This window comes from Cynocephalus volans, chromosome 3, assembly GCF_027409185.1.
Source record: "Cynocephalus volans isolate mCynVol1 chromosome 3, mCynVol1.pri, whole genome shotgun sequence".
NCBI classification, from domain to species: Eukaryota; Metazoa; Chordata; class Mammalia; order Dermoptera; family Cynocephalidae; genus Cynocephalus; species Cynocephalus volans.
The window spans coordinates 57,522,590-57,548,770 of record NC_084462.1 but is presented as its reverse complement, the minus strand read 5'-3'; the positions used below and the strand labels follow the sequence as shown (position 1 = coordinate 57,548,770).

Below are 26,181 nucleotides of genomic sequence, written 5' to 3'. Positions count from 1 at the left end.
CAGCAATTTACTTTTGCCGGCAGAGACCCACACCCTGCCCTACTCAGTCTGTCAGCGGGCCATGGGCCACCTTGATTGTGAACGGAGTGTTTATCCTGAGCAGGATGCCTGTCTCTCTGGGCAGCCTCCACAGGGATGGGCTTGGAGCTGCTCTCGAAGGGGGACTCAGCAACTCCCAATGAAGGGCAGACAGGCTGTACCTGCTTCTCCGCCTCTACCCTGTTCTAGCCCCTTCCCCTCCCTCCCTTCCCTTCCGGTCCCTTCCTTTCCTCCCCCACCTTGGTTTCTCTTGGTGCCCAGAGGGAAGCCAGGGGGCACAACAAAACCAGCTGTAGCCACACTTGTTTCAAAACATTTCCTACATTTCAGCTTATAACCTCGACATCTTCCTGGGCCCTAATCTCGAAAGCAAAGATTTAACAGACCGTGTGTCATGGGGTGAACCTTGAGCTTGGAGCCCAAAGGTCTAGATTCACTTCTGACTCTCAGAGGTAACCTATTTCCTCATGTGTGAAGTGGTAGGGATGGTAAAACAGCACCTGTGAGGATTAACTGTGCTGAGGCATGTGGAATGCTTGGCAGACAGCCCGGCGCCATTGTGCTGGCAGGTGTCTTCGCTGTCACAGGGCCCATCCCGGGGCTGTCCTGACACACTGCTCCCTCCTCTAGGCCAAGAGACCCCACGCTTCTACCTTGCTCTTCCCCTCAAGGAGGAGTGGCCAGCAGGGATCCCAGCCCCAGAGCCACAGGCTGGGCAGTTGGGAGGCTGTATAGATTGGGATGGAGATCCCCAGGGAAAGACTAAGAGCTGGAGGACCGTGGGTGTTCTGGCTCTGCCCACCCAGCTGTATGACCTCAGCATGTCACTGGACCCCCATGCAACCTGTTTCCTGAGGAGATGGTCTCTGAGGCCTGGCCCACCCACCAGGGCCAGCTAAATGAGACAGGACTGAGCTGGGCTGGGGCAAAGTGAGGAGAGGACTATATAAATATACATATATAATTTCCCTTTCAATCTAAACAGCACTTAAAAGGGTTTATAATGAAGAGGCTGCTCTACCTCTACCATCTCTATCCCATTCCTCAGCGCAACCACTTAACTTTTCTGGTTTTAGTTCTTCTGGTGGCAACCTCCTGTTTTAGGTGAATTCTTGGCCAAGGAGTTGGAGAGAATCGCTTCTCCTTGCCAGGCTCTGATATAATTAAGAGATTATTTTTATACATAGTGAGTGAAACATTCAGAACTGTAAGATGCACTCATCATCAGAAGAGTTGTTCAACAATCTCTTTATTTTCTTCTCACGATTTTGCCCACACTTATTTCTTGGCTCTTTGAGGCTCGTGGTCTCTTTCATTGCATTGATCATGTGTTGAAGCAGTGGACAAATAGAGAGGCTCATTCCTGGTCAAGTTCCATGAACATGACCTCATCAATCTTCTCTCCTAAACCTGCTTCTCTCTCTTAAACCTAGAATGATTGGCAGAAAGGACATCTAGTTTTTTCTTTCTCTTTCAGGGCATTGAAACATGGGCTTCCGATAGTCGACAGTAGAAATATTCAAAAGCAGCACACATGTAAAAATTCTCATGACATAGAGTAAAATACAAGAACTAAAGAAATATCTTAGGCTTTTATACCCTTTACATGTTGTAACTCTTATAAATCTTTTTGTGGGAATGAACTATCTCAACTTTTAGAGTACAGTGTGGTCCTAGCAACTCTGTAGCAAGACCAGGTGTTCCCAGGGGAAGGAAGCATTCCAATACACAAAGGCTAAAACCCCCCTGTCTTGCTTGGTGTGATAATCCAAGGGTCCCCTGATATAGTTTGCCCCTTGACCTTTCTACTCATTGGGAACAGATGAGCACAAATGGCCATTACCCAATACAAAATGCAAGAGTGAGTCTGAGGCTCATCTGCCTCAGCAATAGAGAGCTCGGAGAATAAGGACACCTGGTCCCATACCCATGAGGGTTCAAGGCCACCGGGCAGGTGGAATTTCACCCAGTTCAGAGATCACTGTTTCTAAATATTTAATTGGTTGGCACTTTTCAAAGCATATTTCTGTTGTTGTTGTTGTTGTTGTAGTTTTGCCTCTATCCTTCTTGCCTCTTCATACCATATTAGCTTCTTACATAGTGAGAGATTGAGATGTTTCTTTTTCAGTTTGATTCAGATTTAGATGTTTTACAAACCAAGGTAGGTCTCAATGCATGTCATCCTGGTGGGTTCAAGGATGATCTCCCTGGCTTTTATGGGTTTTATATCAAAGACTAGATCCTCCTTCTGAGGTGTGCCCTTTTCCTCCAGCCATTGGCAGGGACTGTGGGTGGCTATTAATTTGGGTCTTCAATGCCTCGTTGGCCAAGAGCCTCACATTGAGTCACGGTTGATAAGCTGATTAATTAGATGGGCAAAAATAATTCCTTGGTTGTTCCATCTTCTCCCTGTCAGAGAAGTGGTCTGATACAGCACCCACGGAACCTTAGAACAAAGCCAGATATTTTTACAGAAGTTGCCATGAAGAGGAAATTAGACCTCTTGAGGGGAGCCAGTAAGATGAATCTATCACAAATGAGCAGTGTCTGTACAGAAGGTACTGACAAGTGGGCATCACAAAATAAATACAATTGTTAGGAAGAATGGAAATGCATTGAAACTTGCCAGACATATCTTGTCCCCCTCCATCTAGGTAGAATTCCACCGATAATATATGCAATAGAATCAAAGGCACGACCACATCTCTTATTCTACTCTCACTAGTACCAAACTGTTCTTCCTATATGAACCTGCCAATTACATACCATGACTCATTTTGAAACACTCCTTTCTGTTTCCCTAAGCCTATAGAAGCGAGTTCCATTATTCCAAAGGTTGTGTCCAATTCCTTCAGTTCCGTGACTGTGGGGGTTTGTGGGAGAACCTGACCCACCACAGGAGCTAAACATTGGCCAGCACATGGGTCAGGAGCCTCAGCTGTAGCATTTTCTATTGGTTCGGGCCAGTCTTCCATTCCTCGGGCAGAGCTGACTTTCCCATGGGGACGAGAGCTGGAGAGATGCTATTCAGGGCTTTGGGCAGAGATCTTTGTCAAGCACCTGCAGTGGGTGGAGAAGCATCAGGGCTCCCAGCTTGGAGGAAAGAGCAGTGTGGGAGTGGGCTTTGAGATGTGTCCTGTTGTTCCAGGAGATCGTGACAACAATGGCACCAGCAGCACACCTGAGATCTTAGTGTATGCCAGGCTCTGTGCTGAGAGCTTTACCTGCGCTATTGTAATTAACCCTCACAAAACCCAATGAAGTAGGCTCTGACCCCATTTTTCCCCACCTATCCTCCACAGAAGTGTGTGGTGAGGGAGCCAGCACCATAAATGGAGCAACTATTGAGACGTAGACCAACCTGAGGTAGAACCAGGGGCCACCGTGCTGGTATTTGGGAGATCTGAGCTGACACTGGAAGTGTCTACCCCATGTTACCATTTCACTTGCTCCTTGGAAGGCAGGATGGATTCTGGACCCATACTTGAACACTGTGGTGCGAATTGTGCTCTCTGGTCAGGCCCCATGTCATCAGGGATATGATGTCTCTGAATGACTTTCCGAGCAAGACCCAGCACAAACTCTGCAGGGGCTTATTTACTGGGCAGTCAGCCCCATATTCTGAATAAGAAACCAACTGCTCCAAGAAAAGAAGAGCCCCAATGAAACCTCTCTGTCAGGGAGAGTCAACACAGCAGGATGCCTGATGGATCCTAGGCAGACTCTTTAGCCTGAAATGGGGTTTCTTGTTCAATTGATTTATTTGGAGAGTGCTCTTGGCAGGTGGGGTATGAGGGATGGAGAGCAAGAGTGAGGTGAGAAGCAAGAGTGTGGGGAGCTGGAGCCTGGCTTTAGTCTGATCCCACAGGGAAAATGGAGCACAAACTCTCCCACAGAGTTAGTCCCAGTTGGAGGTGAGGCGAGGCAAGGCCAGGCCAGCCTTTTGTACCCAGTGCCAGTCTTGACCGAGGATGGAGGAACGGAGTGGGGGCGTTGCCTCCCAGGTGAGATGGCTTCCATTTGGCTCAGAGCAATTCTTCCAAGGAGGGGCAGCTATGAGCTGTTACAACTACTTCACAGTGCCTGGGGGATGGGTGCTCACAGTAAAGGGGACCTGGGCAGGGCACAGCTGCAGCTGCTGACAGTTAAGAGATGAGTGCTTCTGTTGGCATCCTTCACTCCTAGGCAGCTGGAAGCAGGGTGCAGGCTTCTGTGGATTATGGCAGGCATGGGCCCATGATGAGGCAGTCTTTGCCCTCCTCAAGGGGCCCTCAGGGAGGACGCTGGCTTTGCCTGCAGCCTTGTTCCAATGAGAATCTTTATCAGGGGTTTAGTGGAACCAAGAGGTTTAGTGTGAAACCAGGGTATTTAATTAAGTCGGAACTGTCACTGGTTGAATCCGCAGTGTCCAGACTGGTCCTAGATGCACTGCTCCTGTCACAAAAAAGCCAGTGGCCAGAGCAGCTGACCAGACCATTACCTCGACCCAGAAATCCATATAATCATGTCCCACTGTAACTGTACCTTCCAGGTATGTGCCTCAAGTTCCAGGGTGAGGGTCCTTCGTCTTCGTTTGTGGTGTGTCTCTGGAAATAATAAGAAAGAGCCATCTCCAAACCCCATTAGTTTCTGAGGTCAGAGGACAGTGCCTCAGGGAAGTGAGGTTCCAAGACCTCAGAGTGTCCATAGGGGTTGCCTCCTGCCCAGAGGTAGCTCCAGCCATAAAACCAGAGCCACCTGAAAACACTGAATTCCATCAATCTCCTATCTGTCATTGACATTTAACAGTGGAGCTCAAATGTGCCCAGGTTGAGTGGGATATAATCCTCAGGCAGTTTCTGGAACAGAAGGAGTTGGGGTCTTTCTGTAGGCCTATCTGTTTCAAGTAAGGTCCAAATAAAGGAAGCTCATCACTGGGCAATCTTAGGGAAGCCTGAGCTCAGAAAACCAGAGACCAGCCCCATGGCCTCCAACCCCTACCCCAGAAAACCACAAATAAGCTGTTCTTGTTTTTTCACTTCTGGTAGTTAACCTCTATAAATAAAATAGATGATTGATAGATTTAAAAATATATAGATAGATAATTATTTTTATTTTGAACTTTAGACATTATTGACTCCACTATATACAATGAAGATTTAGCTCTCTGAAGTTTGACATGTGTTACTATTTTTAGTTCTTCTACTCCTGATGTTACACTTGGGATCAAGTATTACCCCTCGGCCTGGCAGGGCAGAGCAGCGAGCTGAAAGAACCTCAGTTTTGACAACATCCTGGAGCTGCCATGCCAGCCCTGGATGGACCAGGTGCAGATCTCCTACTGCCTACAGACTTCTTCCTGAGGAAGAAATATACCTTCATTTTGTTAAAGACCACTGTCACTTGGGGGCTTCTGTTATTTCCAATTGTAGCTGATCCTAACTGATGCACACTGCTCTTAGGATTCCATGCAAATATCCTTCTCGGCCTGGCCCTGCCTCTCTCTAAGCCTCACATTGAGATACCGCAGTCCTCTTGCTCACCATGTACTTTCTACATGAAATTTCATCCCGTTCCTCTAAATGACCAGGCTCAGAACTCTTATACTGGTGTTTCCTCTGTCTGAAACACTCTTCCCTTTCCCCTTCCTCTGACCAACATCCAATCTCAGCTCAAATGCTAAGCCCTCAGAGAGGCGCCTAAGATCCCCCAATCTAATTAGATTCCATCCCTGCTGGTATTATCTTCCATTCTTCTGCTTCATAGCACTTAATACTTAAAGTGGCAAATACTTATTTGCCATTATATATTTTTTATGGTTATTTTGTTTGTTTGGCAGCTGGCTGGTATGGGGATCTGAACCCTTGACCTTGGTATTATAGTGAACAAAACAGACACAGACTCCTCCCTCATGAAGCTTACAGTCTAGTGGGGGAGACAAACATTAAAAAACACATCAATAAACCTAAAATGGCAGGGTTGGCCGGCCAACTAATATAAAAATGTATATTTTTACTTTTTTTTTTTTTGGTGGCTGGCTGGTACGGAGGTCCGAACCCATCACCTTCATGTTATAAGGCTGCTCTCTAACCAACTGAGCTAACCAGCCAGGCTATTTGCTACTACACACACAGTACATACAATTATCATATATTATAAAGACTCTATAAATATTAGTAAAAGGATTTTTTTTAAAAATGAGACATCTTAGTTCAGAGGTTAAACAACAAGCTAAAGTTCACATGGCCAGTAAGGCAAGATTTGAACTGAGGTTTGTCTGGCTTATTCTAAGCTCACCAAACCTTCTGATAATTTGGCTTCCCTTGAACTATTCCCTTCAGAAGAAGGGAAGAATTTATTTGTCAGGTAAACACAAGTGTCAGGTAAATTTACTGGATGGTTAAATTTCTCAATGAAATTTCACAAGATGAGTTTTTAGTGTGCAAATCCCATTTTCTTATATGTTTAATGAGATTGAGGTAGCCCCCCTGAGTTTGATCAGCTCAGGGGTATTGACAGTGTTAAATTGCAAAACTGAGACCCAGATCCTGCCCTGGGGTAGATTCACCAAGTCAGTGCCATGCATCGAGGCCTCTTGGGGACAGCCTGAAAGCCTCTCCATGGTGATAACCCTTGTGCTAAGAATTGTCTTTCAAATTTCCAGTGGGTTGCCTTTGGGTCCAGAATGAGCTAGAACTCCCTTACTTTGTATGCTGTACTAACAACTTTTCTAGTAATGTACCCCCATTTTTTGTGGGAGAGGGGCAGAAATCACCCTTCAATCTATCCCACAGTGCCCTTTGCTTCAGGGATACATGTGACCCAAGCCAGGCCAATCTGATTCTTTTTCCTGAATGGAGACACATATTAAGAAAAGGCAGTCGGGCTGGAATCACCAGAAGGGTACACTTAGGGGATGGTCAGTGAGTTCCTGAGGCCAAAGTCCCCAGAGCTGCCCTGGTTGCCATCTTCCCCTGGGCCTGTCATTCAATTCTTCCTTCAGATTAGTAGGCTACCCCGGCATCCTTCTAATAACTCCTGTTCTTACTTAAGTTAGAGTCAGTTTCTATTGCTGGCAGTCAGAGAACCGTCCCTGATGGAGACATTCTTACTAGAGAAGACATTAAAGGATATGGACACTGTCTCCCTTCCCCAGGAAATGAGGATGGTTTTGGAATTTGTTATGAAGGTGAGATACGGTGAAGAGCATTGAAACTCCTGTTCATATTCTAGATGGGAAAGTAGCAGGCTTTGTACATCATTGGATGCCTTTTAAAACTAGAGGATGATGATTAAAATCCTTTTATCTCAAGGCATGGAAATTTTTTATTTTTGTGAGAAATCCCCTTCCTGCTTATAGTCACTGAGTTTGTTTAAAAACAAACCCAGAAATTGACCCTATGGAATTACTAAATTCACCACCAGTTGAATTCATAACCTCACTCAGTCTCAGAAAAGGGTGGAATCCTGTCAACTGGATTAGTGATATCTGAGAGTATTTAAAGGACATAAAGAACCACAAACACAACCCTTCAGAAACATTTCCTTCTGACCTCCTTTACCAAGAGGGTTGTGCCTCTCTCTTTCAGGAGAAAGCAAACAGTTTCCCTCCTGCCCCACACTACACTGCTGTTCTGCTGGTAACCAGAATCCACACTCAACATAGCCCAGGGGATGAGAGGTGGAATCAGATGAGGAAAGAGAAGAGTTATAACCAGAAGAAACTGCATGAACTAGCAAGTACACATTGTCAAAAAATATAGGGTACGTTTATGGAAACTTTTTAAAGTCTACTTGACCGAGATGAGCAGAACATAAATTTGGTTTATGTTATATTTATTGGTATGTTCTCTCACCAGAGATTCTATGTTCAGTGTAGAAACACAAACAGCCATATACAGTTCTTACTGTTTTAGGGGACTTGGATAATGCAAACATGGACTAAATGTTGGCCCATGCTAAATTATATCAAAAGACCAAAAATCCAACAGAGGCAGTAATTCAAAAATTTCAGGAGATAAGAATGCTTTATTGGGTCCCTGGCAAGCATCCAGCCCACCACCCTCTCACTGTCCTCTGGCAGGACCCAGAAGATGGGCTCTGTCCTTGCCATGAGAAATAAATTGGTGAGGCTTGGGGTTTTCTTCTCTAGGCCTGGAATGCTGCTGGGAAGAGCTACTATGAAAGTGAGCTCCCTTTCAGCTGATATCAGCAGCAGGATGGATAGAAAGAACAGAGTAGGGTAGTCACCATAACGGACACAGGCACGGAAATCAGACCTAAAGCTGTGGTTACTCACTCACTGGGTCCCAGGAATGAAAAAGACCAGACAGTCCCTAAGATATCACCTCGTCATTACATATCTAAAGGCTTCTGCTTGGGCCAAAAGGTCTGTCCTGAGCTGCCAAGGTAAAGTCAAGATCTCCCACTTAATTTCCAGACCTTAAATGGAGAGGAAGTCAACTATCTTTTTTGAAGGAAAACCTTATTTTAACACTTAGATGCATATGTGAACCTTTCTTGCAGCCTTCCCCAAAGGGATATGTGTCCATTTATCTGGGAACTATAGAAGGGATGGGAGCCCAGCAGTCTCCCTAGATGCCTTGGTAACACACATGTGAGTCAGAAGTGGGAGATCAGTTACATAAAAACGCAAAGGTCCGCCCCTTTGATAAAGTTCTGGGGATTGAGGGGTCTGTTGAGGTCAGAATATTTCCTTCATCATATAGGAAAAATTACTAGATTTTGAGCCCCTTCCACTAAGGTCCAATTCCAGGCAATATATGCTACTTTGGGGCATCTTGCTCCAATGCATTTACTGACTGACCTAGAAGGCTGCCAGCCTTGGGTTGGGCCTAGAGCAAGCTAAGGCTGTCCAGCTGGGAAAGCCTTTAGTATGACTGTTGTGCCACCAGACCACATGACCTGGCAGATCCAATGTGCTTGAGGTATCTGTCTATTCGTGACATACTGGGGAGCCACTTGGAGCCTGTGGCAGAGTGCTATATGGAGCTTGTGATAAGTCCTGGTAAGAAAAATATGGTAGGGGAACCCAGGGTTTGCCACCAAGTGATGCTCTGGCCAACAAGTAACTATGATCCTTTTGAGAAACGTCCCTCTGGCTTACCACTGGTATCTGGGGGAGCCTAAATGCTTGGCCATGACACAGGTGGCTATGCTGCTCCTAACAAAGTGGTGTTACCTGATTCACCTAGCCATAAAGTCAGGCATGGCCAGAAGTACCATCGTCAGACGGATATGATTGCTCCAGGCTAGAGCTCTGAGGCACAGGTAAGTAGTGTGTGTGGATCACTACTGCCATGCGGCTGAGCTTCTCTCAGTCTACACCTATGGCTCTAAGAGAGGGCAGCAATTTGTCTTGACCATTTGGGGCCCTTGTTTAGATTTGAATTTGTTTTCCTTATCCATCATGCCTCTCCCACCATCAATATCCATGGCATTATCAAATACCATAAACATCATTGTGTACCCTCACATACTGCACTCAGCCAAAGAATGCACTTATAGCAAAAGTAAAGTAATGGGTTGATGTGTAGGGAATTCACTCATCTTGTCAGGATTCCCACAAACCAGAAAGAGTTGGCTTGATAGTATGGTGAAATGGTTTGCTAAAGACTCAGGTATGGCACCAGACACGACAACTTGAGAGGTTGGGTCAGGCCTGCAGGAGGCAGCATAAGCTTTGAACTGGCAACCAGTACTTCTCCTATAAGGCCGGGAAGCAGTGTGGAGATGGACAGACTTTCACTACATCTCAATGCCTTTCTCCTACTTGAGGTTTAGGGCCAGGCTGGTGCAGATATTTTAGTCCACAAGAAAGAAACACACACTTTAAAAGACACAGTAATGATCCAGCTAACTGGAAGCTGAGGCTGCCACCTGGCCATTTCAGGCTCCTTATACCTCTGAGTGACAAACAAAAGGATATGGGATTAACTAGGATAATGAACCTATAAAGGGAAAATACACTGCTGCTACATAAGAGGAGGCAGGAGTAGGGATGGACATGGGGGATTCCTGAAGTGCTTCCTGATAACACCATGTCCAGTAGTAAATGGCTGTCATATAGGCAGGACCACTAAAAAGCTAGACTTAGAACTGAAGATTTAGGTCACTCCAACAGGCCAAAAATCCCTTATCATAAATACTACTTCTCATGACCAATTATAGAAATGGACTGTATCCTTTACCCACACTTCCTTTCTTGCTGGGTTATATAATTTTGATAGAGTATGGTTAATTTTACTAGTTAATACACAGGATGCAGAATTTCAAAGTGAAATTGTAATAAAACTAAAAGAGGAAGATTATTACTAGGGACACTGGACTTTGGAGAATAATAGCCCTGTCATTACTCCTGAACTTTGTAATTGGATAAGACCTTGAACTCCCTAAGCAGAGAGGAATTTGGTTTTCGTTGTATGTGGGAGTCATAATACATCAGATGAGAAGAACAGCCTGTGTGTGCACGTGCACACATATGCATGCCTGTGCACATGTCAGGAAGTATCTTCTGGTTTTTCCTACCAAATCCCTTTTACCCTATGACTCTCCACCATTATTCTGGCAAGAAGCCCCATCTTTGGAAAACTGCCTCTCCCCAACTCTACAAGGCCCTGACCTCCAGCCAGATTCTCTTAACTGGAATTTGAATCTTGAGTGGAGGGAGACCCCCTGGAACCAACGGCAAGTTGGTGCTGATCTTCCAGCTACAGTAGCTCCTAGGAGGCCAGCCCTGGAACTACACTGGCTATCGCCCTTCCCAAGGCTAATTGTTCTGCTATTCTTTTGGTTCTGTGAGCTACCCCAATATCCTTCCCATGAACACTTTTCCTTGCTTAAGTTGGTCCAAGTTAGTTTCTGTTGCCCAAAACCCAAGAATCCTAGCAGATAGACAGTCTCTCCTGAGACCGCCTCATACATCTTTGCCTCCCAACAGCTGCTAGACCAGGGTCTGGCATAAAGTAGGTGCTCAGAAAATGTCTGCTGAGTGAATGGGTGAATGAATAAATGAACAATACTCCAATTCTCATTTTACCAAAGTAATCTGGATATGCAGGATGGGAGAGTTGGGGGCACACTGGAGCAAGAGGAAAAAGTGGGGAGTCACCTGAGCTCAAGAGGAGGTAGAGAAGTCAGAAATGTCAAAAGAGAGGGGAAGAAATGTCAGGTAAGGGAAGGCCCCAGGGTGGGATGGGGTTGGGAATGAGAAACTTCTCTGCAGCTTGAGAAGCAGGAAGCGGTGAGTAGCTGAGAGGCAGACACCAGTTGTCTCCTGGGCTGGTCTTGCTGCAGTGGAGGCAGCTAGAGACACAGAAAGTTTCTGCAGAGTCCCCAGCTCTGTTCTTCCTCCCTGGGTTCCTTCCTTTGTGTTCCTCTTCCATGTGAAGGAGCCATTCATTCCAAAGGCGTAAGTTCCCAGATACCCTGCTAAGGTACACAAGCTCTCAGCTCAGTTGTGCAAAAGCACAAATTGTCTATCTGTGGCCACAGAAGGCTGAGACTGTACTTCAGTCCAGGAGCCAAAATATAGATTCATTTTTCCAGTGGCCCAGGGACTATAGGATACCCTCTGAGAGTCTGGCTGGGGAAAGAGGACCCTGACTCCACATACCTACAACCACACCAGATGAGGGCAAGCAGTATACACAGTTGCTGCCTTTATTGCATTCCAAGGGGAGCAGGCTAGTACCAGACCTACCCTGCCTCCATCTTCAAAAAGGGATGTTCAGGAAGGACTCAGGGTGCTGGGCCTAGCACAGAAAGTCCTTGGGAGCCCATACATGAGGGCCTGAGCTGGAGCCCCAGGATCAAGAGCAAATGGGTGGGGGCAAGGATCCCAATTCCCAGGCACAGAGACACCTCCCCACTCAAGTGCGTGGATGGGTTGCATCCTCCCTAGAACACCCATATGTACTCCCTCATGGGGAAGAGTCCCAGCCCTCCATCCCTGGTTGAAAAGGGATGTGAAATTCACTGTGACCCCAATTCCTTTCAGTATGAGCACAAGCTCCCTCTAAGTCAACACCCTCCCTCTGGCTATAGTTGCTCACACAACCCTTATGCCAGCTCTCACCTCATGAGCAAAGAGCCTGGGAGAAGTAGGGGATGAGTGTACTGGGGTGGAGTGAGAGGCCAGAGGATCTGCTCCTCACCTGAGTATTGATGGGCAGGGTGTAGGGTGAGGACTAGGAGAGCCTCTGGGCTAAGGGACAAGCAAAAAGTCAGTGAAGGGCAGGGAGCAGGCTGCAACTGGGCTCAAAGCCAGGGATGGGGTCTCGGGGGATGGCAAGGGAGCATGGGAAGCAGGCAAAGAAGTGCCTGAGTGAGGGGGAAGGGAGAGCATAAACACACAACATCAAAGACCACTGCACAAGGACATGACAGCCTCTGGAAGGGCCCTGAAACCCATCTGGGCTCAGAGACAGGTTAGTTGCAGGATAAGCTGGGATGAATGAGGCAAAGTAGCTGGAAGGAGAAGACACCCTGAGAGTCACCAGGCCAGATCCAGCAGAGAAAGTCTGGTGCCCTGAGGACAGGGAGAGATCAGGGCCAAGCACAGGCAAGCAGGTAAATGTTGGCCTGATGCCCCCAGAGTACATTTGCTGCAGGGTTTGGCTGGGGCAAGGGGTCAGGGTACAGAATTCACGCAGAGGACTCAGGGGAGCCTCCAGCAGTGGCGAGTGTAAACTTCAAGGAGGGCCTAGGCTGCCAGGTGCTTGGAAGTGGGGCCTGCTGGAGGCCTGGGAACCCTGGGTGATGATGGCACCAGAAGAGGCCAGTGGGATGAGTGCCATGCACCAGCGCCATCTGATGAGGAGCTGATTGACGACAGGCTGCTCAGAGAGGTCCCAAAGTGGTGCCTCCTCAGTGCACCTTCTCCGGTTAGTTCCATATTGGGGAAGTCTCCATCCGGTTCAAGTTGCTTCCTTGTTGGTCTGCTGCTGAGTGGAAGCCCCCAGCTCCTGTTGGGGCTACCGCATACCCTGGGCCTTGGAGCCCCGCTCTTGGGTGGGAGGCTGTCCCAATAACTGCACAGCGACTGTCTCCGAGGCCTGAGGGGTGGCCTTGGAGTTTGGGGCACTTTTCCGGGTACCCTGAGGACTAGGGAGGCCTTTCTTCTGGGGCTGAGGACTCAGATGGGGTCCCTTCCTGCCAGCAGATGGACTCTTGGAGCCTTTGGCCTTGGCTTGGGGGTGGGCAGCCTCAGGGCCCTTGAGGGGCTTTAGCCCCAGCATCTCACAATAGGCGTTGCACTGGTGGGAGGAGGCAAACTGGTCCAGCAGGGCAGGGAAACAGCTCTCCTTCAGGCCTTGGTATCTGCAGCCAAACAGTAAGAGCTGAGTGGGAGGCCCACCAGAGTGAGAGTCCCCTGGGGGCCTGACTTTGGGATAGCCATTGTAAGGGTGTCATGCATGCCCTATCTGGGCATGGTGGGGAGTCTCCCCTGGGTGCTTCCTCAGGTGGCAGCATCCAAAACTCAATTTTAAAACTGTGGCTTCATTACACCCTGACACATGGAATTCATCAGGTAGGACATTAATTGATATGAGGATGGTTCACCTTTTTCATATAAATTGGAACAGACTCAAGGTCAGCACTGAACCACAGGGTCCTTCCTTGCTCACCTGCATGTTGATGAGCATTCTCAAGTGAGAAGGAAGCAGAGGAACTGAGAGCCCAGAATTGCAGGGGACTCTATGTATGGGCATCAATAACAGCTGTCAGTCCAGACCAGGGGGTCAAGACCACAGTGGGTGGGGATCAGTGGTCCCAGGATGTTACCACGTGGGCATGGGTGCAACTGGGACCATTTGGTACCAGGCCCATCACCTCTGGCATGGAGAACCAGTACTTAGGACATTTTATACCCTGCGAAGACTCTCAGAGGGCATTCTGTCACCAAGAATCACTCACCCTCGCAGTTTGGTAGCAATCCGCACATCAGTCATCTTCCAGTCAACCCCTGAAAAGAAAGAAAGTTGGGGGCTGATGCCAGTCTGTGCTGGTTCTGGGTCCCCTTGTCTCCAGCATGGACATCACCTCAGGCAGGAACTTCCCCGGTGTCAGCAAAGGCACATCTTCAGGCACCCCCACCTGTCTCACAGGTGGTGTGCAGATAGATCTCTATATTAGTAGTAGTAAATAATATTCCCTTTTTACATGTGAGGAGATAGGCTCAGAGTTAAATGACTTGAGCAAAGTCATACTCATTCAATAGTTGAGCACTGACTATGTGCAATGGCCACTGTGAGTCAAAGTAAAAGTTCAGTTTTTCTGACTCCTAGAGCCGAAACTCTTCCAGCTATGCAGACCAGGTCACACACTGGACTGGCCTCTGGCTTTGAACTAAAACCTTCTTCTTCCTCTAAACAGATTAGTAGTATATCTGGGCAAAGGAAAGCAGATAAGAATGTGACAATAAATCAGGGGTGGACCAGCAGAGATGTAACACTGGATAAGACCAGCTCTACACTACTCATAAAGGCAGCATCCGAGTACCTCAAGAAGCCAAGATGGTCTTCCAGGTTAAGACAGCCTTGGAAGACAGAGCCAGGCAAAATGGTGATAGAGGAAAATTTTTTCCACCCTGGTCAGTCCACCCAAGTATCTCAGCATTCATGCATTAAGTTTGTGATTCTCTTTCACCATTTTCAAACTGTCCAGAGCATTTTTCTAGGAACTTGCCTGTCACAGACAGGGTTCAATACCATCATATGATAGAGTAGAATAAACGTGAGCTTTAGAATCAGACAGACCTGGATTTATACTTCAGCTCTATCTCTTCTTAGCTGTGTGAACCTGGCAATCACTGAATATCTCTAACTGTAAAAGTGGGGATAATGCCTGTTTTACCAGGGTATTGAGAAGATCACAAAATGTGTAGGACTCTAACTTGGTGTCTGAAACACAGTAGTTATGCAAGAAATATTAATTTCTTTGTCATTTCTCTTTCAGCAGTAATCACATTCCATCTTTGTTATAGTAATGATGATCCTTCACACTTGCACAGAATTTTAGTTTGCAGAAGGCTTTCAAAAATATAGTCTCAAAAATATAGTCTCATTTAGTCCTCATAACAAGTCTGAGAGATAGGTAGGGAAGATATTATTCCTAGAGAAGGAAAGGAAACTGAAGCTCAAAAAGATTAAATGATCTAATCTGTCTAACCTTCAATTTTCTTCTCTGTAAAACAGAGACTCAGCTAGGAAACAATGGGGCCTAGACTTAAATTTCTTTCACTCCAAAGTATTATCATTTCATGGTAGAAATTGGTCTACTTATCACAGCTTCCTGAGGACAATGACTATTCCTAATTCACCTTTTAATCTTCCCAATATTTAGTAACAGTTAGATGGAAGGACAGAAGCATGAATTCACGCATTAATAAATAGACCGAATGACAATGGCTTAATATGTTACCTAGCTCTCCCTCCCCCCAGTGTATGGGGTAATATAGTAGTCCCCCACTTACCTGCAGTTTCACAGATATGCTATCGTTTGGATGTGGTTTGTCCCCACCAAAACTCATGTTGAGTTCTGATACCCAATGTGGCAGTGTGGGGAGGTGGGGTCTAGTGGAAGGTGTTTGGGTCATGGAGGTGGATCCCTCATGAATAGATTAATGCCCACCTGAGGGGGTGAGTGAGTTCTCACTCTCAAAGGAATAGATTAATTCCTCGGAAAACGTGTTGTTAAAAATGTTAGCCTAGCTTCCTTGGTTTCTCTCTTGCTTCCTCTCTTGCCTTCTAATCTCTTTGCACACACCTGCTCTGCTTCCACTTTCCACCACAAGTTGAAGCAGCATGAGGTCCTCACCAGATGCATCTGCCCAATCTTCAACTTTTCATCCACCAGAATTGTGGCTGAATAAACCTCTTTATAAATTACCCAGCCTCAAGCATTCTGTATCACAACACCCAATGGACTAAGACAATGTAACAAAGAGCAAACAAGGACGGAGGAGGAGCAACAGTAAAGGTACTTGTGCTAGGATGGAAAAGAGAGTTTGGGAGATCTGAAGAGTGAGAAAGTCTAAAGCAAAGCTGCAGGGAAGAGAGAAGAGAGATTTTGAAAAGGGTGGTTGTGGGTTTTGAATTAGATCCCATTTAATGTTCTTTGAAATAAATTCCTTTTTAATTTTAAGCCTGGACTGCACGCCTTTAAGTGCAACTGCAATTATAGACTGGGCTACATTAGGCCCTGGTGTGTGTTAGGGTTGCATGCAAAATGGTCCCTGTCCAATTTACTTTACAAGATTATTGTGAAAAGCAAAGGAGAATAAATACGAAGTGCTTTGTAAACTATCAAACAAACACTATGGTTCTTCTGCATGCTTTCATACCCATGCACATGCACACTTGTCACACCCTCATACCTGCCAAATCTGTGACAAGGAAGCTGCCATTTGTCCATTGATACAGCCAGTGCTGGAAGGTCTGGCATTTCTGTATGGCCTCAGAGCTGCTAGATGCTGTTGGAGCCCCAGCACAGCCCCATTCCCGGGAACAGTAAGACTCCAGGGGCTTGCTCAGGTCCTCCTCCAGGGTAGCATATGGGATATTGTTTGCAGGCCGGTAGATCAGATACAGTGGGATAATCCTAAACATAGTTTCACCCTGCAGTGAGCAGGAAGTATGGCCCCCGAGAGTTTCCCCCTCCAACCCAATTCTACATTCTTGGATCTAAAAGAAGGGCCCTTCCAAGAATGGAATTCTAAGCTCTGAGCCTGAAGGATAGCAAGGGAGGACAGCTCCATCCTGAGTTCAGGAAAGGAAATGGAGGCCATTGGATTCAGAGTCCTGTCCATTCTCTGTGGACAGTGGGACTGCAAGCAAACCCTGCTGTTGCCCCAGGCAGACTCTGTGCTTGGGTTAGGCCAGTATGTGTCAAATTGAAAGGAACACCTCTAAAGAGGATTCAACCAGATTGTGGCTCGATGCCAGTCAGACCCCAGATATGCAGGAGTTAGAGTTCAAGTCTCAGAATGGAAACAATTACCATTTATGGATGACCCCTAAGAAAATCCACACTGGCCCTTCCTGCCTACCACAGAAGAGTCCTGACCAGTTTGCCTACCCTATCACTTTCACAGAGACCCAGAATCTACTGTGCCCAAACTCTGTAATCAGTAACATCTGGGCTAAAGGGTAGGAAATTAAGGTGGGTGGGAGGAGACTCATGACCAGAGCTCAAACTTTTCTAAAGTAGGGAGTGAATCTTGAGGTCTTTATTTCTGTATTTTGTGGGGTTAACTTTGAGCCATCTCAGGATGCCCCTGGGAGGCTGTGAAATCACCGTCTTTGCAGAAGTTCGAGGCAACAATTCTTCACACTGCACATCTCCCTCCCAGTAGACTTACTCGGGCACCTCTCCAAAGCCAGGTGCGGCCCGGGCTTCAGCTGCAAAGATTTTGCAGTACTCCCGACTCATGTTCTGGATCTTGCACCCCTGTGGATTAGAGGGAACTAAATCTGATCAGCAAGGAAGCTCCCCAGTTCTCTACCGTGCCTAAGTCTAAGTGGGCATGGCACCTGCTAGGGGACTACAGAGAGGATTCCAGCCCTGAGGGAGTGGGGCTCACTGCTTCTTGCTCCTTACTCCATGCCTCACTTTTCTTATTTATATAACAAGGTGCTCTGGACTTCTTTTCAAACTGAAGTTTTCAAAGTGGTTTCCAAACTGTGTTTCTTGGAGCCCTAATGATAGGTGGCATTGCCGCAGAGCCGTTCTGTGGAGAGCAGGGAAGACTAACCACTCTACCCACATGACATACAAACAAGGCTTCCATGAAAGATTATGTCTGAGGCAAGGGGAAAGGTTCCTGCAGCAAAAATAGCTTGAAAACTATGGCCCAAGTGGTTTTAAAGCTCTTAAGTTCTCTGGGGCCAAGTGTCTGGATTCTGGGCTACACCTTGGGTTCTCAAGGTCTCTTAGGAGCCTCACCTGGTTGAGATTGATATTGCCTCATATTGGGTTTCCTAAAAGGATCCAGGGTGGGAAAGGAAGGTGGTAGAAAGTAAAGGGATGGGCCATGAGGATGGGACATATTACCTGGATGGTGACATCGTAGTTTCTGCCCAGGAGAGAAGTCTCACTGCTGGGCCCAAAAACAAGCAGGCTGGACACTTTGATGATGCATGTGCGGCCCGACTCGAAGATGGGTTCCAGCCCGTAGATGACCTTGGCCTGAGAGGCCTTCCGAAGGCCACACCCATGTGCACCCCCTCGAAGTTCCTCACTCACCAGTCGCCCAAAGAGCTTGTCCCCCCAGCAGCCAGAGTCAGCCAGACCCTTAGCAAACACCATGGGGGTCATCTCAATCTCTTCTCCAACTGAAGGAAAACAGAAGAAATGTGGAAAACAAGAAGCTTCTGCCTGGAGCTGGGACAGTGGGGGGCAAAGGGCCTTGGCCATGCCCCCCTGACACCAATAACCAGCCCAGTGACGACCACCGAGCCTCAGCAAGAAGGTCCCTGGGTTCCTAGGCTGGGGTGTTGGGGTGGGTGAGGGCTTTTGCCACACACCCCTGACATCTGCACCCAGCCCAGCAATGACCAAGCCACCACTGGGAGCCCCCTGTTCTCTTCTGTGGGAATAAGGGGGGTGCAACAGGCCTCAATCCTGCCCCTCCTTCTTCCTCCTTCTTCCACGCCATTTCATTCCCCTTTCCGCTCTCCCTCTCCCTCTCAACTGCTCTGCAACAACATCATAGAATGTAAAAAAATGATATTAATATAAATAGATAAATAAATAAAAGAAGCTCCTGCCTGACCAATGTGGGGTCCATAGGTAAGGAAAAGACCAGAACAGTCTCCCATCCTGCTAACCTGATGTGCTCATGACTGCTCTTTGGGTGTATACCTCGAGTCCTATACCAGACTGTGAGTTCCTTGGGGCAGAAACTGTTTCTTATTCAACCCCTGTCATTTAACAGTGCTCATGTGGTTCTCATCACATACTAAGTGCTCTACAAGTGTCCATGGAAGTCAGGGATTTTCTCTGGCAGAAGCAATCAATACAGAATACAGACTCACTTTGTTTTAGAATTAGGTGTTTTGATCAAATGAATAAATGACTCCATCTCAACCAACACATTTGACTGAAACAAAAAGTTCACAGGACCAATCTAGTAGCAGTGAGTAATCCTACTGCTCAAATTGTGATCACTAAATACAATTTCCCACTAATAGGAACCAGAGCTCCCTGAAGAAACAGCTGATTCCAGTTCCAGGCAGGAAGTATACAGGATGGACCTGAAGCATCTTGTGAGACCAGAAAGCAAGGAAGCTAACAAAAACTATTGGAGACTAGTCAATAGGACACAGGAACAAACATGAAGGGACTCCTACTGGCCCAAAATGAGACAATCTTAGCAACAAAGAGAATAATTACTGCAACGTATGGAACATACCAAATATATTAAAAATCCATGTGTTCTTGATGGTAACCCAATCCCTCCTCCCCCACAAAAAACAAACCTCATTGGTCACCTTTGGAGGATGCTAGGGTACTGCTGTGGATTGACTGAATTATGTCCCCAAAGTTCATATATAAGAAGCTTAATTCCCACTGTAACTGTTGAGGGTGGGAAATCCTATTATGATAATTGAAAGGTGGGGCCTTGAAGAGGTGATTAGATTATAGAACCAGGTGATAGTGAATGGATTAAAAATGGGGGTCATGAGCATGTTTCTGAGGGCTTTAAAAGAAGAGCATGTGAGAGGTTAGTCTCTCTCTGCTCCACCATTTTCTGCCCTGTGAGACCCCTGGGTCACTGTCGCCACCAAGGCCTTCACCAGCTCTGTTCCCTGGACTTTGGACTTCTCAGCCTCTGAAACTGTGAGCAATAAATTTCATTTTCTTACAAATTACCCAGTTTCATGTATTTTGTTATAAGCAACAGAAACAGATGAATACAGGAACCAAGTCATTATTCTGAAATCTAGTAAGTAAAGGGGAAAAGCAAGTATTTAACCTTCATTTCTGTTGGACCTATATGTATCAGGGTAACCAAATAATCATTTCTTCTTTACAGAAAAATTTCATCTAATGAACGAAGAAGAAATGATAAAATTAAAATATCTCCGTGTTGCATCTCCTAATGAAATAATGGATTTAGGCAATAATCAGTGACTGCTAAAACCCAGAGATAACAACAGAGATTGAACCAGACAGTTTTTTAACTTTAACAAGAGATGGATCATGCAGGTAATATCTGAATGAACCTAATGACCAATCTAACATTACTAAAAGTGAAACAATCCGATATTATGTGCCTCTGGATAAGATGCAAAAGGAAATACACAGCACACCTGTGAATTATTCTTGCCAAAAAGAAAAAAGAAAAAAAATCACACCGACATTTGACCAAACCCATCAATCTAATGACCCATTTACAGAAAGCACACGTATGGAGGAACATGTTAAATGGAGATATAATCAACAAAATCCAGAATGTAAGACATTCTACACATCAAGTGACTTCAACAAGTAAACAGCAAGGAGAGAAAACAAATGAGGGAGGAGGAACTGTTGTATATAAAGAGAGACTTAAGAGATACATCAGCCAAAAGCAATGCATGATTCAAATAAACCAACACATATGAGACAGTTGGGGAAATCTGAAATTAAAGATATTAAAGAATTAGTTTTAAGTTTTTAGGTGTGAGGTTATATTTGATATAGATTAAATTTTGATAACTAAAAAAACGGTTGGATGAATGGGTGAATGAATGAAAGAATTAATGCATTTGTTAGCAAATGAAGCTCTAGAAGTCTTTCCATCACTGGCTGCCTTCACAGTTCCAAGCCTTAGCATGTCTCCTGCAGGAGCAGTACAGACCCTTTCCCTAATATATGAGCTTTTAAAATGCTTATCAAACTCAGGGAGCCTGCTGAAAATACAATGTTCTTAGGTCCTTCCTAGACATTAAGGATGTCTGCAGTAGGGGCTAAGAAACTGCATTTTTAGCAGGCTCCCTGTCCAAATCTAATGGTCCACAGACCACTGTGAGAAACTCTGAGTAGGTAGCTGACAGGATAGAACATGCCAGGTGGCCAGTGCTGCCCTTGATCAAGGTCTCAATTGACTAATTGATCAATTAACTCCTTATGGAATGGCCCCCTCCGCCACTTCTTGCCCCACAGTCTTCTGAAACAGCAGTCCTCTTCCATCAACCTCCCCAAGCCATCTCCTAAACTAAAAGGCAAAGGGGAGCAGTTTGTGGATTTGGGACAGATGCCAAGCCCTTAAAGAAGGTCATCCCTGCAGATGGTAGGGGTAGGGCTGAAGACCCTACATCTTCCAGACCCTCCTCCCCCACAGAGCACCATACCTTCACCTTCTTCTCTGGAGATGAATCCTGACAACACTATGTGGAGAAAAAGAAGAAAAAGGAGCTGTCTTCAGGCTGGTCTGCTCAGAGAGTGCCAACTCTGCAAAGATGACTGCTGTCCACCCCTCAGGAGCCAGGCTAGGCAGAGACCCCAGGCAGGAGTGTACACTCACCCTCGGGGCTGAGGCAGAAGTCAGTGGAGGCTGAGCCATGCTCGTTGTGGATGGTGCATCGATACATGCCGCAGTCTATGGGGGATGCCTGCACGATGGCCAAGGCCGCTGGCCCCTCATCCCCTGCACTGCAGAGAGTGGAGACACTTCTCATGAGGGCCATCATCATGGCACAGGGCCAAACTGCAGTCCTAAGGGTCCTTAGACCCCACTCTCAGAGGCTGCTGTGAACCCAGGCTCTTAGAGCTCTAGGGAGGCGGTGAGAGGCTCCATGGTCAAGAGCTGGTCCTGGATCACGCAGGTCTGGTTTGCAGTCCTGCCACTTACTAGCTGTGTGACTTTGGGCAAGTGACTTAAAGACCTCTGAGCTTCAATTTTCTCATCTCTACTATGGGAATAATAGAATCTTCCTTATAGGGTTATTGTAAGGATTACATGAGGTGATAGATTCAAAATGCTGGGACAATGCCTAACATTATTATAGTAATTAGGGAGCCAGGTCACGTGGAGGCTGTACCCAGCTGGCTTACCTCCTGCCCACCTCTCCCACTGGGTGCTGATCCTTGGACCATGTCAAAACTGAGTCACTGAGAATGTTGAAAAACTGACACCAGAGCTTCAGGCTACCCGAGGCATCGGGAAACTGCTCCACACGAATCTTTCGGATTACCTGCGGGGCTGAGAGCAGGGGCCCAGGTAAGAGGGAGAAGCCATTTCCCCTCCATCTGTGCCCTCTCTGGTCAAACCCTTGCTTCCCTGGGTGTCCTTGGTGGAACAGGCTGAGGGAAAACAGGATTCAAGTCTGTACACAGACCTACCACTGCATAGCTCCCAGCTGCCTCCCACCTGTATCTCAGGTTTCTGCCCTGACCCCCAAAGCACACTTTTTATTTTTATTTTTGGCAGCTGGCTGGTTCAGGGATTGAACCCTGGACCTTGGTGTTATCAGCACCATGCTCTAATCAACTGAGCTAACTGGCCAGCCCCCAAAGCACATATTTTAGCTAGAAAAAAACCTTTTACTACACCCCCACTCCAGGCCATGGAGGTCATCACGGTTGAGGACATAGCAGCAGCAAGAGAGGAACTTCATAGGCCCGTAACTCCAGAAATCTGCATTTCAATCCTGTCCCCACCACTCTGTAATCACGGGACAAGTTAGTAAAGAGGGGACTATGGGGATGATGATGACAGAGCTGGAATGCTATTGAAGCCAGGCCCTGTGCTAGGTATTTGATTTATTCTATCCCATTAAACCCTCACAATGTTACAAAGTGGGTAGTATTCTCCTCCCCACCTTACAGGGTGGCAGAGCCAAGACCAGAACCAGGCCTTTCTGATTCCAAAGCCTGTGAGATAGATCATGAAATAAGAATACCTTTATAAAGGTAATTTGTAAATCCCTCATAGGGCTGTGTTATCCCTAGAAGGGTGGTGCTGGTGGCAGCAGCAGCAGCAACGCTTTCTGTGGCTTCTCGGCAGCCTCTCCCCTCCCCACTGCTCACCTTTTAGCAGGTCTTTGGCTTTCCTGGGCTTAGCCAGAGCTTCCTCCTTGCCTTCATCCAGAGCCAGCTCTGCATCCAGACCACTGGCCTTGGGGCTGGATCCCAGGTCTTCTGCCACTGGCTCCTCTGCCCGTGGCACCTCCAGCATGCCCACCTTTCTGCCCTGGGTAGGGGAGCGTCTCTCTCGCCCTGGAGTCCCTGGGGATCCGGGTACCAGGCTCTTCCTGGGCTCGCGGGGGGAAACCGTGGGGCTCTCCCTTTCTTCAGGCTTGGTTGCCTCCCCGTCTCCTGCTGCTCTGACTTTAGGGAGAAATCTCTTCCTCCGGGCCCCCAGAGCCAGTTCCTCAGGCGTAGCTGCAGGGAGACCTGTCAGAGCCCCCCCTGGGGAGGGTTCCTCCTCTTGGGAGGGTTCCTGGGCTCTGCTCTCTGAAAAGAGCTGTCCTTGCCCAGAGGCTGCCTGCCTACTTTCCTCCCCAAGAGTCCTTCCCAAGCTGCCCTCCTGGGAGGCCCCCAGGAGTCCAGGCCCCTCAAGGGAAACCTCTCCCTCATCCTCACTGGACCCTTCTGAGGCTAGCCCAGGGTCCTCCTCGCCTACCACGATGGCGGGGACAGTAAGTGGGCTGGGACCAGGGCCCCGGGAGCCCTGGGTGGCAGCCAGGGCCCGACAGCCAGCCTGCACTTCACGGTCCAGGAGGCCAGTGAGGCGGCGAGAGGTACAGGGGCTCAGCAGCAGGGTCTGTGCACTCTGCACCAGATGGTTGTTCTCCACACGCTCTAGGATGCGCCGTGACGTCCGGGGACTCAGCCCAGCCACTTCCACAGGAGGGACCAGAATGGACGAGGATTCTAGTCCCCCAGTGGCAGCCCCCGCCTGGGACTCTGCCCCCACTCCACTCGTCTCTGTGCTGGATAGCTTTAGCAGTAGAAGCAAGTAGTTCTTCAGGGAATCTATGAGGCCAGGGTCACAGCTCCGGGGGCCTGAAGTCCTCCCCTCCACATCTGGCACCTGTGTGCAGGCCCCCTCACTGCTGGTGGCCAAACTGGTTTCTGGTTGTTGACTCCGGGTGGGGGTCCCTGGCCCCAGGTGCAGTGTGGGGACAGAACTCAGCAAGGCCTGGTCCCCAGAGGGCAGGAAGGCAGCTATGCTCATGTCTTGAGAAGTCGGGGTGCTGGGGAACCCCTCCTGTGGGCTATTGGTCAGGCCAGTCCCAGGAAGAGAGGGCATAATGGGCACCTCCTGGCTCAGGCCAGCTGGAGGACAGCCACCCAGATCCATACACGGCACTTCTCCCCACTGCTGCTCCTCCTTGGGGCACTGGAACAGGTTTTCCTCCAGCTTGACCTTGATTGGTCCTGACCCCTCTGGCCTTTGACATCTCTCTCCTCCCACCTGTTCCAACTTCCCCTCAGGAGGCAACTGTGCTGGAAGCGTAAGGTTCTCTGAGAGGGGACCCAGCACAGTTTCCTCATGGCTCCCGGAAGTAGTGACTGCGGCCTTCATAGATCTGAGCATGAAACCAGGTTTTTCTGGGACACAAGACCCTTCTGGGGTCTGTGTAAAACATTCCATAATCTGAGGAGACCTAGGACTCTCTAAAGGTAGTAGTTCAGGGGCTCTGGATGGTGGGCTGAGGCTGGTTACAGACTCTTGCTCTGACTGACTTTTTATGGCTGTTGGCTTTTTCCCCTCCGACTGTGTCCCCTTTTCTTCCTGTATCTTTCTGTCTTCCTGTGTCCTCTCATCTGCCTGTGCCTTCCTGTCTTCCTGTATCTTCTCATTTGCCTGTGTCCTTTCTACCTGTGTCTTTGCTCTTCCCTGTGTGACCACACCCTTCTGTGAACTCCTGTCTGACTGTCGCCTCTCACTTTCTTGTGTCACAACATCCTGTGTCTTCCTATCTGCCTGTGTCCTCTGGGCTGTTTGTGTTCTATGTCCCTTGGTCCTCCCATCCGCCTGCATCTTTCCATCTGCCTGTGTATTCTTCTTGCCTCCAGTTTTCTGGTAAGCAGATGTTCTTCCATCCTCCTGGGTTCCCATATCCATGGGCTCAGTGATACCTCGACTTCCTGACGTGTTGCAACCAACAGAGGCTATGTCAGAGCTGCTGCTGGTTGATATGGCCTGGGACTCCAGGACCTGAGAACACATGGACAAAAGCAAGGACTTAATTACACGTGCATTAGGATCTCTTTCCAGTGTGGCATCCCAGCCTCCTCTGACCTCATCTAGAATTGTTCTGATAAGAATCCTGCCACCAGGTTTCTTGGGCCTGCTGGGGGTTGAGAGGCAGACATATGACAAAGCCCCAAAGCTCCATGACCACCCACCCCAATCCCTGATCCCAGAATTTGGACTAGGGAATGTCCAATATCTAGGTCCAGCTCTGGCTCTTACCATCTCTCCCTGAAGAAATCCTGCCTTTCCTAAAAGATCCTTCTCATAGGTTATCTAACCCTTACCCCTGCCATTTGGGTGTGTCCTCTCTCCAGGGCTCCCAGAGCAATCGATCTGTCCTCTTATGGCACTAATTGCCCTAGATAGAATTATAAGCAAAGTGGAGAATGCCAAAGGGTCTCCTGATAATGGCCTCCATAACAGCACCCACCAGCAACATTGAGTAAGTGGTATAACATCATGTCATCCCAACAAAGAGGGTTAAAGTAACTACCAATGGCACGTATGCCAAGAAGTCAACGAAACAGTATAATGTTACCTTTTTGAACACCTACGATTTGCAAAGCACTACGCTGGGCCCCTATATATTACACATTTTATCTTTCTTACTCCTTATAAGAATTATCCCCATTTTAGAGATAAGAACAATGATGGATAAGAAAAGGATGTGATTTATCCATTATCAAGTAAGTGGCAGTGTTTAGATTAGAAACGAGGTGTATCTACCTCCAAATTCCATGTTCTCTGCTGTTATACTGTAATGCCACTCATTTAAAAGTAATTAAGGGCCAGCCTGTGGCTCACTTGGGACAGTGTGGTGCTGATGACACCAAGGCCAAGGGTTCGGATCCCTATATAGTGACGGCCAGTTAGCTCACTTGGGAGAGCGTGGTGCTGACAACACCAAGTCAAGGGTTAAGATCCTCTTACCGGTCTTTTTTAAAAAAATA

At 47.5% G+C, this 26,181-nt stretch overlaps 1 protein-coding gene across 1 annotated transcript in view; it reads right to left on the bottom strand.

The window, feature by feature from the left end:
* Window positions 1–11,669: 11,669 nt before the first annotated feature.
* Window positions 11,670–26,181, bottom strand: part of ALPK3 (alpha kinase 3) — a 48,622-nt gene continuing 34,110 nt past the window's right edge. Inside the window, exons 5-13 of the mRNA XM_063091901.1 lie at window positions 23,056–25,192; window positions 22,081–22,228; window positions 21,551–21,678; window positions 21,378–21,413; window positions 18,094–18,374; window positions 17,402–17,490; window positions 16,418–16,641; window positions 13,957–14,005; window positions 11,670–13,359 (exon numbers count right to left, since the gene is read on the bottom strand). Of these exons, the coding sequence (XP_062947971.1) occupies window positions 13,014–13,359; window positions 13,957–14,005; window positions 16,418–16,641; window positions 17,402–17,490; window positions 18,094–18,374; window positions 21,378–21,413; window positions 21,551–21,678; window positions 22,081–22,228; window positions 23,056–25,192 (3,438 nt within the window). The 3' untranslated portion in view covers window positions 11,670–13,013. The remainder of the gene's footprint in view (window positions 13,360–13,956; window positions 14,006–16,417; window positions 16,642–17,401; window positions 17,491–18,093; window positions 18,375–21,377; window positions 21,414–21,550; window positions 21,679–22,080; window positions 22,229–23,055; window positions 25,193–26,181) is intronic.